Consider the following 16,392-nt stretch of genomic DNA (forward strand, 5'->3'; position numbering starts at 1 on the left):
TTCAACTCATTAAAGAAATTACCAAGGAAAAATACACCTAGCGCGAAAAGTTTTGGTGTATAAAAAAAGAAACACCACACTAAAAAAAGTTGTAATATTTCAATACCACCGTTAGCGCGGTAAGCTATTTATACTACGCTTAAAGTATTTCTACCCGGCAAAGAAGGAATTGCTTATATACCTCAATTTATGATTATTTTATAGATCTAGAGGGTTACCAAGCTTACATTACAGTAGAATCATCACGAAGAGACCCCGTAAGGCGTATCCTCCCTATTAGGCCGCTACTTCATTTAATACTTAATTCCATTCGACGTTATCGTGAAGTAAGCCTCTTACTATATAGGTACTATGGTAGGAAGGAAGGATATTACCGTTTATCGTGCGTAAGTCTTCGAAGGATATAGGGTTCGATACGTTTAGGAGGAGATACCGTAGGTAGAAGAGCTCTCTAGCGTTCGGATTAATATAGTACATCCTTTCAATAGTACCCCTGCGCTTCTGACGTGGACTTCATTCGAATATGCCTCGCTTATTCTTTTTTTAGATATATTGCACCGGTAGATCGGTATAGAAGAGGTCTTCTACTCGTCTTCCCTGCCGACGCCGTTAATTTAGTTGGAAGAAGGCTGTTAGCTTAATCTGGCGTTTATATTCTATATCGATTATATGGGATAGGTCATCATCGTCATCAAATGTCACGCCGTGTTGATTTGGGAGGTGGATGGACAACCGTTCGATAGGAGGATTGTGATTATGTAATTTAAAGCTAAAAATCCTCCAATAGGCTTCCGCAGAGCCCACTCACCGTGCGTCTTGATACTCTTGAATCTCGTCCACCTGGTCTGGCCCTACATCGTCCTGATCTGCATCGCCCTCACGCTCTATCCGAAGACTAGCCCGGTCGCTGCCCTTATAAATATACTTAAAGATATATTTGTAGGCTTTAACGTTGGCGCAAATCTCTACATTGATGTGAGCGTCATACTTGGCCGACAAATAGGGACTGTAGGGTACCACCCAGCAATTCTGCTTGGATTTATCGTCTGGTATTTTAATAGGTTTACGTCGACGGTATATGGGGTACTCGAAGTCTGATTTAAAGACGGTATGGTCGCTGAAGTTCTTCGGAAACCGCTTGCTGCATGCGTCCTTATCTGAGTCCCAGCAAGGTGGGACAGTACCTGTTCTGCTGGTAGCATACTGGCTGCAGTTCCCATGAAGCATGCACCTGGTGACGGTCGCATAGAGATTGGGAAACAGACTCTGATTAGGGATCTCAGCACTGACAGCGACGTCTACCTCAGCGGCGCTAAAGAATCGGTCTTTAGAGTGTAAAATGATAAGGATGTGGGCATGCGGTAGGCCTCGTTTTTAAAATTTAATGGTGTAGGCATAGGCCGGAACTCGACCTGTTGCCCGCAAAGTCAGTTAGGGTTAGGGCTAATCGACATTTCAACCGGCCGTGCTTCGCCCTTATGAGGGTGAAAAAAAAAATAAACGGTACCGCAGGGCTAACCGGCAGGAATTACGGCGTATAATAGGCTGAACCGTGCCAGAAGTACCCCCAGGGACTATAACCTGCACTGACCGCCTAACTGATGTACCGCCTAAGGAGCTACCCTATTGGATGGGATAGGGGAGGGCTACTATACTATAATAGGGGGTAAGAAGAATAAGAGTATACCTAGCACCTTCCCCTTTAGAATATCGTTTATAAGGGCCTTCAGCTTTAGTCTAAATACCCTAGCAATCAGATCAGGTCGATCAGTGGCGCGTTCGCCGGGTAGGAGGTTTTTAATAATCTCGGTCTATTTTGGGTTGCAGGTGAAAGTCGTAAAGAGGTCCGGCCGGCCGAACTTGGTGGACAGGGTAATAATATCCTAATAGAGTTGTTTTATAAACCGTAGGCTTTCTTAATAGGAGGAAGGGAGGATGATGCGTTATTTACCAGCCTGATCGCCTGTGGTGGCTTTATCGACGTAAGTATCGACGACTGCTTGATAGGTATCGGCCCGAATGGTCTTCTGATTCACCTTTAGCCAATAGAGTTTATTACTTTCGACAGTCACATAAGCATCGCAGACGAAATGCTGTAGCAGTCTACCGCAGTGGAGGAGGCGGTTGAACTTGCCAGGACGGATCTGCATTATATATCTATGGGAAGTCAGCGACCGATAGAATAGAAGGAATAAATGGAATAGATCTATAATATGAGATAAGCGTTACTCGTATAGAGCTACCTCGGCCGGTAGTTCGTTCCACTACCCACTGACTCGTGGGGCGATTTCATCATTGCTGCGTCGGTAGGCAAGGAGGCTCCCACCCAGTGCAACGCCTGCATTGGGTATATTGTTATGCCATGACTGTTCGCCGAATGGGAAGATAATGGGATAGCGTAAGGGCATATAGGCTGGATGCCAATATGGAACACTGAATCTCTCACCACTTCGAGCCTCTACCAAGACATCCTTAGCCTCAGGTAGGCCCAGTGGGTTATCCACATCACCCTCCCAAGCGATAGCGACCTCATCTGAAGTAGGACGATTGTAGGTGCGCGGATCATGGTGCCGTGGGTTCTCATGAAGTAGCTTATAGCCCCGTACACCTGGATCGGCCTCCAGCTTTTCGGACATCGATTTGAGGGCAGTGATGTACGGATTGATGCTTCTGAGGATTGCAGCTATTTTGCGGTGAAGCGTCTGATTGGTACGTTCATAGTAGCCATGCCTAGCAAAGTCAGTACGAGAAACGCGATCGAGAGGAAGTTATACCGTGTTATGGACTAATCTTAAATACTATTTATAATATAGATTTGACTAAAGACCGATTTTTCGCTCTCTGGAGGCGCTAGGGTAGGTATATAAGTAGTAATCGCTCTCTGGATTTTACACGTGTAGGGGGCGATTGAATGATTGATAGTAATCTGCTGTAAGGCTATAGAGGTTGTATTATTATACTAAACGCTGTAGCGGCGGAATTCTTTGTAATTATTAGTGAAATTTAAGGTCCTTGGCGTTAAAGAATGGAGGATTTGATTAATGGCATGCTCGCTGAGGTTGATCGGATTATTTGTACTCGTTTCGACGTTCTTATGGCCCTGTTCTATATCGTTTACTTCTTGATCGATGTCTGTTTTAGGTGTATCGACTTTAGTCTTTCCGCTGTTGTAGCACCACCCGGCGGTTTTATCTTTTTATGACGCCGCGCCGTAGCTGTCGCAAATCTGGTTTATGGGACTTAAATTATGCCGTGTAGGCTCTGTGGTATATGGGTGACGCGCGGTGTAGCTGGCGAGCCTTGCTGGAGGCTGAGTAGGACCCAAATAAGGGCTGGAAGGTGGGTTGGAAGGTCGTGGGCTGTCGAAAGAGTCGTTGTTAAAGAAGTCTGGTGGTAGGTCTCGTAATAGAGGGTCTTCGATAGTATCTTCCTCTCGTTTAGGAGCTTCTTCTTGACGATGTTTAGGATCTAACACGCGTTGAGAGGCTTTAAAATAGGGTGATGAAGAACGGATAGGGGAGGAAGACGCGTCTTGGGAGGTAGCATCGCTGGGTTGGAAGGCACCACCGCTGGCTTGGGAGGAATCTGTAGGGGAGGACGTATCCGTTCGGGCTCTTTTAAAGAGCCTTTCAGCGCGTTTATGGCCAGTAGTAGGTAGCTGTTGGGCTCGCTTGCGGCCTCGATTGCCAGCAGTAGCGGATTCGCCGAGGGGTGGCCTGGGGGCGTCAGTAGGGGCTCTAAGAGGCGGGCAAAAGGGGTGTATGTGCCTTAGACGTTGAGTAACCTTTGGGCGAGGGGTACCGAGGACGATTGTATTCATATTGGTGGAATTGGTAGAATTGGTAGAATAGTGGAAGAAGAATGGTTATATAAACAGGTGGAAGGATTATTATTCGATCCCGGACGCGTTTCGTGTAACTACCATATTTGAATGTCTACTTTAATCCACCAATAGTAGGCTAAACTTCATTATTTTTACAGCGTTAGAAAGCGTAAAGCGAGCTCTACAATTTACGAAATTATGAAGTAATAGCATCTGTCGCAAGCTGGTTATTTCAGAGTGTAAAACTTCTACATACAAATTTTTGATGTATAATTATAATATTTAAATATTAATTTAATTTATCTATCGCTAGCTTAAGAGAAATATATAAAAAAAATTATTTAAGCTTTTTTTAAGAGTTTTTTAATACGTTTATAAATAGTAATAAATAGCTATTAAGCTCGCTTATGACCTCGATTACTAGTAATAATAAATTTATTAAAAGATAATTTAAAGATATTAATAGAGAATTTAAAAGATAAATAAAAGAAATATATATTTAAATCGAATATATTTAATATAATTATAATATTTAAATATTAATTTAATTTATTTATTACTAGCTTAGAAAGAATATATAAAAAAAAAAATTATTTAAGCTTTTTTAAGAATTTTTTAATATATTTATAAGTAGTAGTAAATAGCTATTAAATTTATTTATAGTCTTAATTATTAATAGTAATAAATTTATTAAAAAATAATTTAAAGATATTAATAAGAAATTTAAAAAATAAGTAAAAAAAATATATATTTTAAATACTTAGTAATATATTAAGTAAGAGATATTAAGAGCGAATTTATTTATAATTAATAAATTAATAGAATTATAAAAAAATATAATTATATAAATAAATAAAAGAATTATTATTTAATTTAAAATACGTTTAATATAACTATTATAACTATTATATTTAAATAACTATTTAATCTATTAATAGTAAATTAAACTTTATTATTTTTATAGCGTTAGAAAATATATATTAAGTTTTATAATTTATAAAATTATAAAAGAAATAGTATTTATAGAAAACTAGTTATTTTAAAGTATAAAATTTTTATATATAAATTTTTAATAAGAAAGCTATAAAAGGACTAGCTAGTTAATTTAATTAGTCTAATTAAAAAACGTAATAATCTTAAATTTATAATTAGCTATTTATATAAATTTAAGATTTTTAAACTTAACTCTATCTTATTCTTTTATATATATTAATTAATATATATAATAGAATAAGATAGAGCTAAGCTTAAAAATTATAAATTTATATATATAGTTAATTATAAATTTGAGTTCGCTACTCTTTTTAATTAGACCGACTAAGTTAGCTCGATAGCTCTTTTACATCTCTCTTATTAAAAATTTATATATAGAAGTTTTATACTCTAAAAGTACTTAGTTTACTATATATATAGTTACTTTATATTTAATAAATTATAGAGTTTAATATACGCTTTCTAACGATATAAAAATACTAAAGTTTAATCTATTATTAATAAATTAAATTAATATTTAAATCTTATAGTTATATTATACGCGTTCGAAATCGAATAATACTTTTATTTATTTATATAACTATTCTTCTTTTACTATTCTATTAATTTACTAATATAAATATATTTATTTTCGATATTTCTCGCGAAAACGTTATTAAACGCTTTAGATATATATATTTATTTTCTTTATCTCTTAAAGTCTCTATTAACGCTCTTAGACTATCTTTTAATAAATTCTATTACTATTAATAATCGAGACTATAAGCGAGCTTAATAGCTATTTACTACTACTTATAAACGCGTTAAAAAACTCTTAAAAAGAGTTTAAAAATATATTTTTTTATAGTTATCGTTCTTCTCTATACCCCCTTAAGCTCGAGGTAATAGTAATTTAACTTAGCGATACTATCTTTTAAGATATATCTTTTTTTAATTTTCTTAATTATCTTATTTTAAGCGACTATCTAAACGCTTTAAGATATATATATCTCTTTATCTATCTCTTAAAGTCCTTATTAATACTCTTAAATTATTTCTTAATAAATTCATTATTACTAATAATTGAGGTTATAAGCGAGTTTAATAGCTATCTACTATTACTTATAAATATTCTAGAAGATTCTTTAAAAGAGCTTAAGTTATAGATATTATTCTTTTTTATATACTTCTTTTAAGTTAGAAATAAGTAACTTAAATTAATATTTAGCAATATTATAATTATATTAAACGCGTTTAATTAATAATATTCTTTTATTTATTTATTTTTATTTTTCTTTTTTATTTTATTAATTTTATTAATTCTATTTTAATATATTTTTTTTATTTTTATTATCTTAATAATTAGTTAAATGTATCTTAATAATTTATATTATATATTATTAAGTAATTATTAATAATTTTTTATAATTTTAATTAATTTTTTAATTATATAAATTTTAATAATTTATAATCTTACTTACTTATATTATAACCTAATTAAACTTAGCGTATTAAGACCTTTCGATCTTTCTATCTTACTATAAAGTTTATATTTATAATAATTCTATATAGATAGTATTCTCTTTATACTATAATATAGAGTTATTATATATACTATTAAGTTCTTAATATAATATTATCTATCTTTCTTCTAAAGCGATAGCGATTTATTTATTAATTATATTAAATATATAGTTAAGAAGAAAGTATATTATTAAGAAGTTAATAGCTATAGCTAAAGAAGCTTACTACTTAAAAGATTATTTAAAAGAAAGTCTTTTATTTATATAAAGGCTAATCTAACTAGATTAAATAAGAATCTAAAGAAAATAAATATCTTTAATATATTAAAAGAAATAGACTTTAAATTAAATTTCTTTTATACTTTTATTAACTTAATATTAGCTATAAATCTCTTAATTTTAAATTTAGATAATATTTAAAGTTAAATCATTATAGATAAGTTATAAATATATTATTATTTAGAAAAACTTAAGAACTTCAATAAGAAGATTTTAAATATTATTATATTATTTATATAATATAAGAGAAAGCGTTTTATCTCTAGAAGATATATTATTAAATCTAATTTAAATTATATCGAAATATAATTTATAAATATTATTAAAGAAGAGTTAATTATAATCTTTATCTTTATTATTAACTTATAGAATTTTATAAAAAGCGCTATTAAAACTTCTAATATTTAATATAATAAATTAAAAATATTAATAGAAAGCTTTTAAACTACTAATCGTAATATTAAGATATTTTAATAATAAAATAAAGAATTTAATTATAATATCGCTTAAGCTAAGATAAAGATATTAATAATTATTATCTAGCTAAGTAATAATAATAATTAATTATTTTATAAGCGAGAAATTAATAATAGACTTCGAGATTTACATAATAGATATCGTATTAATATTATAAAACTTATTAAAGAAAATAAAAAACTTAAGTAAGACTTAAGATATAAAGAGTAATAGTTAAAGAAGTAATAATCTTATATATTAGCTAATTTAAAAAACTTCGATAAAAAGAATATAAAGATTATATCTTATTAATCGAGTATTCTTATTAATAGTATTTATCGAAATTTATATTATATCTCTATTACGAATCGCGTAGAGAATATAGAATTAAATAAATAATATCTCGACGTTTCGAATTTTTATAATATTAATAATTAAAATAAGTAAAATAGCTAATATTAATATCTTAAAGCGAAATTTAAATAAAGCGCTATAATCTTCTTTATTAAACTTAAAAAAATCGATTATATATAAGATTATTATAAGTTTACTATATATAATATTATTAAAATAAGAGTAAATAAAGATATCTTAGATTTATATTAAATTATTTAAGAAATAATTAATAAATTAGATAATATATTCGAAATATATAATAAGATTATTAAATTAAATATTAAGATATTTAATTTTAAATTTAATATAGAAGTAATAGATAAGAAGAAATCGTTTAAGGACTTCTATATATAATTCTCTATAGCTATTACTCTCTTAAAATTTATTAATATTTATAAGATATTTAATTTAAAATAATTAATCTTTATATATCTAAAATATCGAATTTTAAAATAATCTTTTAATACTTTTTAAGAATTAGTTATATTTCTATAAGTATTAAATATAAATCTTTAAGCTATTAATAATACGTTAGATTTAAAAAGTAAGAAAGAAATTAATAAAACTAATAATAATTATAAAAATTTTACTCTCTCAAATAATTAGCGTAATACTTTATTTACTAAAAGAAATAATAATATTATTATTAAAAATTTCTATATATAAAAATATAAATATCTTAAATTATTAATAAATAGAATTTAAAAAGAAGATAGATATTTTAAATATTTAAAGATTAAATATTATTTTAGTAATAATAATACTCTATATAAAAATATAGATTTATTAATAAAAGAATAAGTTAATATAATTCTAAAAGCCGTTAATATTAAGAAGAATATCTTTATTAAATTATTATAAGAATTAAAAAATTAAACGTTCTTAGCTAAATCGCCGTTAGAGATTTAAAAGTCTTATATATAAAAATTAAAGAGTTAGAAATAGAAAGAATACTCGCTTTTATCTCTCTATCCGCGTATATTATTATTATTAAAATCTCTTTATAAAATAAATATTAATTAAACTTTTATAGAAAAATTATTATATTAATAAAATAGATTAAGATTAATTATCTTTTAAATATTAAAGCTTTAATATTAAGCTTTATAAATATATCTTTTATTAAAATAAAGAAGCTATTTAAAATAATATTAATATAATTTTATAAATTATAATTAATTAATAATAAATCTATTTTTATTTTTAATATTATATATATAATCTTAATAAAACTTATTTTAAAAGATTATATAGAAGAACTTTAATACTTAATTATCTTATTAAAATAATTTAATATTATTTTAAAAATATTATAACTAGAATAATATAATTCTTATATATTCTTTAAATTTAGAATTATTATATTTAATTTAGATTATTATATATTTAACTATTTATTATATAATAAATTTATTATTATTTAAAGTAATAATAAATTTTTAAAAAAGAATTTAAATTATATAGTAAAGATTATATTTAAAAAAAAGAATATAATAAAGATCTTTATCTATATCTTTATTAAGATAATTAAAAAATTAGAGAATTAAATTATTATTATATAGCTTTAAGATTTTAAATAATTTTTTAATTTTATTAATAAGAAAGTAAAGTTTATTATTAATATCGTCGCTATTATAATAAAAGATTATAAAAAATTCTTTTATAAATTAAAAAAGAAATCTTTAATTATAAAATAGTTATAAGAATAAGTTTTATAATATATTATAAATAACTAGATATTTAAAATCTTATTAAAACTAATAAACTTTCCTTTTATCGCTTTATTAATTATAAAATATATCTTAAAAAAGAAGCTATTTTATTATCGAAAAGAGTTTATAAACTCTTTAGAGATTAGATATTAATTATAAAGAAATATATTAATAAGATATTAAGAAAAGACTATATTAGATTAAGTACTTTTTTCTATATAATATTTATTCTAATTATAAAGAAACTTAATAGAGAATTTAGATTATATATAAACTATAGAGCTCTTAACGTATTTATTATTTCTAATTAAAATACTTCTCTATTAATTAAAAAGACTCTCGCTAAATTATACGCGATAAGAATATATAATAAATTCGATATTATAGTCGCTTTTAACGAAATTAAAGTAAAAAAGAATTATAAGAAAAAAATTATATTTTTTACTCGATATAGTCTATTCGAATATATAATAATATCTTTTAAGTTATATAATATCTTTATTACTTTTTAAATATTTATTAATAATATCTTACGCGAATATTTAAATATATTCTATATTATCTATTTAGACGATATTCTTATTTATAATAATATTAAAGATAAATATATTTAATATATAGAAAAGATATTAAAAAAACTTTAATAAGTTAATCTCTATCTTAATATTAATAAATATAACTTTTATATTATTAGAGTTAAATATCTAGAATTAATTATTATTATAAAAGAAGTAGAAATAAATATAAAGAAAATTAAGATTATTATTTAATAAAAGAAATTTAGATATATTAAAGATATATAAATATTTCTAAAATTCGCTAATTTCTATTAAAAGTTTATTATAAGATATTCTAAAATCGCCGTATTTCTAATAAATCTTATTTATACTTAATAGAAGAAAGACTTTATCTATTTATAGACTTAAGAATATTCTAAATAACTCACTTTTAAAATACTTAAGAAAGCTTTTATTATTATCTCTATATTTATTTATTTTAATTTAAATAAAAAGACTTAATTAGAAATAAACGCGTCTAATTTTATAATTATTATTATTTTATTATAAGAAGATAAAGATAAAATATTTAGACTCGTAATATTTCTCTTTAAAAAGATATCTTCTATAGAGTATAATTATAATATTTATAATAAGAAACTTATAATTATAATATAAGTTTTTAAGAAATAATATTTTAAGCTAGCTAATATCTTTATTAAGAATTTTATTAAAATTATTTTAAATTATAAGAATTTATAATATTTTATATTTTTTAAATAATTTAACTTTCATTAAATAAGATAAATAAAGTTTCTTTTCGAATTTAACTTTTATATTATCTATTACTTAAGAAAATAAAGTATTAAATCTAATAGTCTTATTTAATAAGTAAAAGATCTATCTAAAAATAAGAATAATAATTATATTTATTATTAATATTATATAATTTTTAAAAATAATAATCTTAATAAAGATATTAAGAATATTATATATCTTATTATTATACTTTTAAATAATATAAAAAAAAATATTATCTCTCTAATTATAATATTATATAAATTTAATAAATAAAATAATATTAATAATAAGAAGTCTAATAAAGAATTATTATTAAGAATTTTAATAGAGACTTCTTAAGAGAAGTTCTTAGAAGAATTAAGAGAAGTCTCTACTATTAATACTTCTAAGTTATTATATTAAATAAAAAATATTTATAATTATAATAATATTATTTAAAAAATTATTTAATTAAAGATATCTAAATAGAGAAAGTTATTATTTAAAATAATTAAGAATAATCTTAAGCTAAAATTAGATAATTATTATCTTTATAATAAATTATTATATATTAATAATAGATTATATATATTAAATATTCTCGAATTATAAATTAAAATTATTAGAGATATTTATAACTCTTTATTTAAAGATTATATTAATAGATTATTAATCTATAATAAAATAAGTAGACTTTACTATTAATTAAGAATAACGAATTTTTTATTACCCGCTATATTAAGAGCTATTATATCTATAAAAGATTTAAAACTTATAAAAAGAATAAATAAGATCTACTTAAATTTCTTTTTATTCTTAAATAATATTAATAAGATATTTTTATTAACTTTATTATATTATTATCTATTTATCTTAGATATAAATATTTTTATTAATATATTATAATAATTATAAATAGACTTAATAAGAAGAAGAAATTTATTTTTTTAAACTCTCTAAAAGTAAAGATAGTAGTTTATTTTTTTATCGAATTTATATAGCGAGAGAAAGAATATTTATTTATTATTATCTTCGATCGAGATATTTAATTTATAATATATTTCTAAAAAAGACTATATAAAAGAATTAAAATTAAATTTAAACTCTTTATTATATTTTATTTTAAAATTAATAAATAAATAAAGAACGCTAATATTACTTTAAAGTAATATCTTAAAATTTATATTAATTATAATTAAGATAATTAAATAAATCTATTATTAATAGTAAAGTTCGAAATTAACTTCGATAAGAACGCCTTATTAAATATATTATTATTTCTTTTTATTAAAGAATATATTCCTCGCTTAAAAATAGAATTCTTTATTTTTTAAAATTAATTCGCTAATTAAAGAGCGAAGAGAGATATTAAATTAGCTAATAGATTTATTAAAAAGATAAATATTATAAGAAATTATTTAAGAAGTTAATTTAAATAATTATAAGCTTTATAAAAGAAATAAGCTAATTATTATTAACTTTTAATATTAGAATTTAAAGTTAAAGATATAATTATACTTAATAAAAGAAATATTAAAATTATATATCTTAATAAATTACTAAATTATAAGAATTTCAAATTATTTAAAATTATTAAAGCTTTAAATAATTTCGCTTATAAGTTAGAACTCTTAATTTTTATAAATAATATTTACTCTATCTTTTATTTATAGCTATTATATCTCAATAATAATAACTTATTATTAAAATAGATTAAGCCTTCGCTATCGTTTATCGATATTAATAAAGATAATAAAATCTATAATATTAAAGAAATAGTTTAATTTAAATTAGATAAATAAAAGAATAATTTCTTAACTAGTAAGAGAGAATATCTAATATATAAAATTAGATATAGAGACCTTAAGATCGAGAAAAATCTATTCTAATAATTATTTATAAATATAGTAGAATATTTAAATCTAATAGTAGACTTTTATTATTATTACCTCGAGGCTATTAATCTTTATTTATTATTTAAAAGATCTTTAGAATAATTTTCTTTATTAGCGCTATTAATTTATAGTAGCTATATCGACTTATAAAAAGATCTTAATATTATAATAAAATACTAAGTTAATATATCTAAGAATATTACTTTATATATATCTAGATATACTTTTTATAAGATCGATATCTACTATATAATAGTTATCGTCGAAGCTTTAAATTAAAGAGAGGGGTAATATTACGATTTTAATAATCTTACGATCTTATTTATATTATAGCCTAATTAAACTTAGCGTATTAAGATCTTTTAATCTTTCTATCTTACTATAAAGTCTATACTTATAATAATTCTATATAGATAGTATTCTCTTTATACTATAATATAGAGTTATTATATATATTATTAAGTTTCTAATATTATATATTATTAATATATTTTACTTTATTTAAATATAATAACTTAATATACTATTATTTTAATTAATATTATTTATATTTAAAATATAGTTTTATAAATTAAATAAATTAATATTTAATTATCTTTTAAATAAATTTTTAATATCTATATCTTATTAAAAATAAATAATATACGTTATTTACTAATAGAATAACTTTTTTATTTTCTATTAAAATTTTAAAATTTCTTTTTTAAATTATAGAGCGTTATTTACGCTTTCGAAATTTTTAAAATTTTTAAAGATTTAACTTATAATTATTAATAAGTAAGAAATCTAAATATCGCTTATTAAAGTTTTCATAGCTCTAATTAAATAGTCTTAATTAAAGAATAGATTTATATTTAATTTAATTTAAGAATAAACTTTTTTATTTTCTATTAAAAGATTTTAATTTTTTTTTAAATTATAAAGCGTAATTTAGATATTTTAATTATTTAAGAATTTGAAAATTTAGTCTTATAATTATTTAAAGATAAAGAATTTAAAGATTTCTTATTAAAGTTCGCTTATTAAATTTACTCGATAGCTCTAATTTAAAAAAATAGATTATAAATTTAATTTATAAATCTATACTCGTTAATATATATAAAAGAATAAGATAGAACTAAGCTTAAAAATCTTAAATTTATATATATAGTTAATTATAAATTCGAGTTCGCTACGCTCTTTAATTAAATCGACTAAATTATTACGAATAAATAAATTAACGTTTATAATTATTAAAATCTCTCTTCTCGCGTCTCTCTTATTAAAAAAGTAGATATACGTTATTAATATATAGAATAATTTTTTTATTTTCTATTAAAATTTTAAGATTTTTTTTTTAATTATAAAACTATATTTTAAATATAGAAAGAATTTTTAAATTTAATCTTATAATTATTAAAGCGTAAGAAATTTAAATATCGCTTATTAAAGTTCGCTCGATAGCTCTAATTAAAAAATAGATATATATTATTTAATTTTAGAATAAACCTTTTTATCTTCTATTTAAATTTTAAATTTTAAGATCTTTCTTTTAAATTATAAAATATAATATAGGCTTTTAGATAAAAAAAGAATCTTAAAATTTTAATCTTAAAATTTAATCTTATAGTTCTTTAAAGATAAGGAATTCAAATATCGCTTACTAAAGATTACTTATTAAAGATCGCTTACTATTAAAGATCGCTTATTAAAGATCGCTTATTAAATTTACTCGATAGCTCTAATTAAAAAAAACGATTATAAATTTAATTTATAAATCTTTACTCGTAAATTATATAAAAGAATAAGATAGAATTAAGTTAGAAATTTTTAGATTTAATAGATTTACGCTTTTTAATTAAATATTAAAATATTCTTTTTTTACTTTTAGCTATCTCTTAAATTTAATAATCTTCTATTAAAGTTTATTAGTTTTTTCTAAATTATAATCTATAGCTTACGCTTTTTAATAATAATAGAATTATAAATTTTAATCTTATAATAATTTAAAAATATAGAATTTAAATATTACTTATTAAAGTTCGCTTATTAAATTAAGTCGATATTTTTAAATAAAAAATATTAATATATATTATAGACTTTTAATATTCGATTTTACTATTAAATAGTTACTATTAAAAAATCATTAAATAGCTACTAGTACTTTAAAAGTATCTTACTATTAAATAGTAAATAGCTAAATATTCTTCGAAATATATTCTTTAATTAAATATCGTTTATCTATAGAAGATACGAGTATATAAACGCGATATAAACGAGATATAGATATTTAACTAAGCTAGAGTCGATTTTAGAATATTAAATAGTAACTATTTAAGTATAATAGTAAGTTCTAAAGTTACTATTAACTAGTAGAAAAAAGTTACTATTTCGATAATAAATAATAGAGACTAAGTAGAGCTATAGAGATTAAATAATTACTATTTATAATAGTAATTAGTAACTTTAAAAGTTTCTATTATATAAATTTAATAAAACTTTTTTATTTTCTATTATATTATAAGATACTCGTGTCTTAGGAATACTCATAGGGTTACTAGCGTAGGCTTGGCACCGCACATATCTGCCCTGCAGGCACATAGAATAATCAACAACTTTTACACCACACACATATATGAGTTAAACCATAATGATTCCTTAACAATTGATAGCAACACCTTAAGATTTATTAAGGAATCATTATGGTTTGACTCATATATGTGTGTGGTGTAAAAGTTGTTGCATATATGAGTCAAACCATAATGATTCCTTAACAATTGTCAACGCTCCAAGCCGGCCCTCACATACACTCGTTGGTCATCGAGTACCATTTGACCAAAACCCCACGTCCAAATCGATCCTTTCGATAGGCCTATCGATATCATCATGCCTCATCCTACCCCAAGAGCATAGCAGCAGGAACAGCCAGCCAGCCAATCAGATAATACCTCACTCGCCTCGCTTCAGAAACAAATGACACAAATGATGGAAATGATGAGATCCATGTGTATAAGACTGGAAGCATTGGAAGCTCGATCTAGGCCTACTCAGCCAGCCGCTCAGTCAGCACTACCTACCCTATCAGCTCAGCAAGTCACTCAGCTAGCCACTCAGTCTGATATTCTACAAGAGGAGGAGCAAGAGGAGGAACTGCAGCAGGCAAATGCGGAGAACACTGCGGAGAAAGCAAGCGACAACAAGGCCACCATCAGCAAGAACACGGCTCAGTTCTCCACAATCCCACGTCATATGCTCTCCACGGTTCCACGTCAAATCACCACTCAGCAGGCGGAGAACGACACTACAATTTGGCCTGCTATCTCTGCAAGCCTGGGCAATATCACATTGTGGTATATCACTGCAATGACGACACAAGAGGAGGATCTACTGCGACGATCACAGCCAATTGGGCCTCTGCAGGAGGACATCGGACGATGCATATTTGGACGAATTGAAACCGTCTGATGTCTTGCTCTGATAGCTATTTCGAAAGGTTTCACTGCGGCAGGAGAACTCGTGGGATTCATACCACTAACTGGCCTGGTGTCTCCATTCCTTTCCAGCATTTCGAAAACTCACACATGCATGCATACTTTTTGCCATGAGGACATGGCATTTCTCTGTTTTTTGTGGGCAATTGTCATGAGATGCCTCAGGGATACTCATAGGGCCACCAGCGTAGGCTTGGCACCGCACATATATGCCCTGCAGGCACATAGAATAATCAATAACTTTTACACCACATACATATATGAGTTAAATTATAATAATTTCTTAATATATTAATTAATTAATTTTTTAAATTATAGAGTATAGATTAGATATTCTATTAATCTATAAATTTAAAAATTAATCTTATTATTATTTAAAAAAAAAAAAAATCGCTTATTAAAGTTTACTTATTAAATTTACTTAAAAGTTCTAATTAAAAAAATAGATTATAGATTTATTTTATAGATTTATTTTCTTTTTTATATATATAATTAATTATAAACTCGAATTCGTTATATTTTATTATTAAACTACGAGTAAAGATTTATAAATTAAATTTATAATTTTTTTTTTAATTAGAACTATCGA

General features: G+C 24.4%; 2 protein-coding genes across 2 annotated transcripts; one reads left to right on the plus strand and one right to left on the minus strand.

Annotated features, from left to right (window-relative positions):
* Positions 1-3,196: 3,196 nt before the first annotated feature.
* On the minus strand, positions 3,197-3,820 carry HO173_011031 (uncharacterized protein; the record flags this gene model as incomplete). The annotated part of the gene is made up of 1 exon (XM_037312915.1): positions 3,197-3,820. The coding sequence occupies one exon, from the start codon at positions 3,818-3,820 to the stop codon at positions 3,197-3,199; it is 624 nt and encodes a 207-aa protein (XP_037160147.1).
* An 11,465-nt stretch (positions 3,821-15,285) lies between these two features.
* On the plus strand, positions 15,286-15,777 carry HO173_011032 (uncharacterized protein; the record flags this gene model as incomplete). Its single annotated transcript, XM_037312916.1, has 1 exon — positions 15,286-15,777. One exon carries the CDS (start codon positions 15,286-15,288, stop codon positions 15,775-15,777), a length of 492 nt encoding a protein of 163 aa, XP_037160148.1.
* Positions 15,778-16,392: the final 615 nt, after the last annotated feature.

Source organism: Letharia columbiana, assembly GCF_014066305.1.
Source record: "Letharia columbiana isolate WasteWater2 chromosome Unknown Sc0000055_s1, whole genome shotgun sequence".
Classification (NCBI taxonomy): domain Eukaryota; kingdom Fungi; phylum Ascomycota; class Lecanoromycetes; order Lecanorales; family Parmeliaceae; genus Letharia; species Letharia columbiana.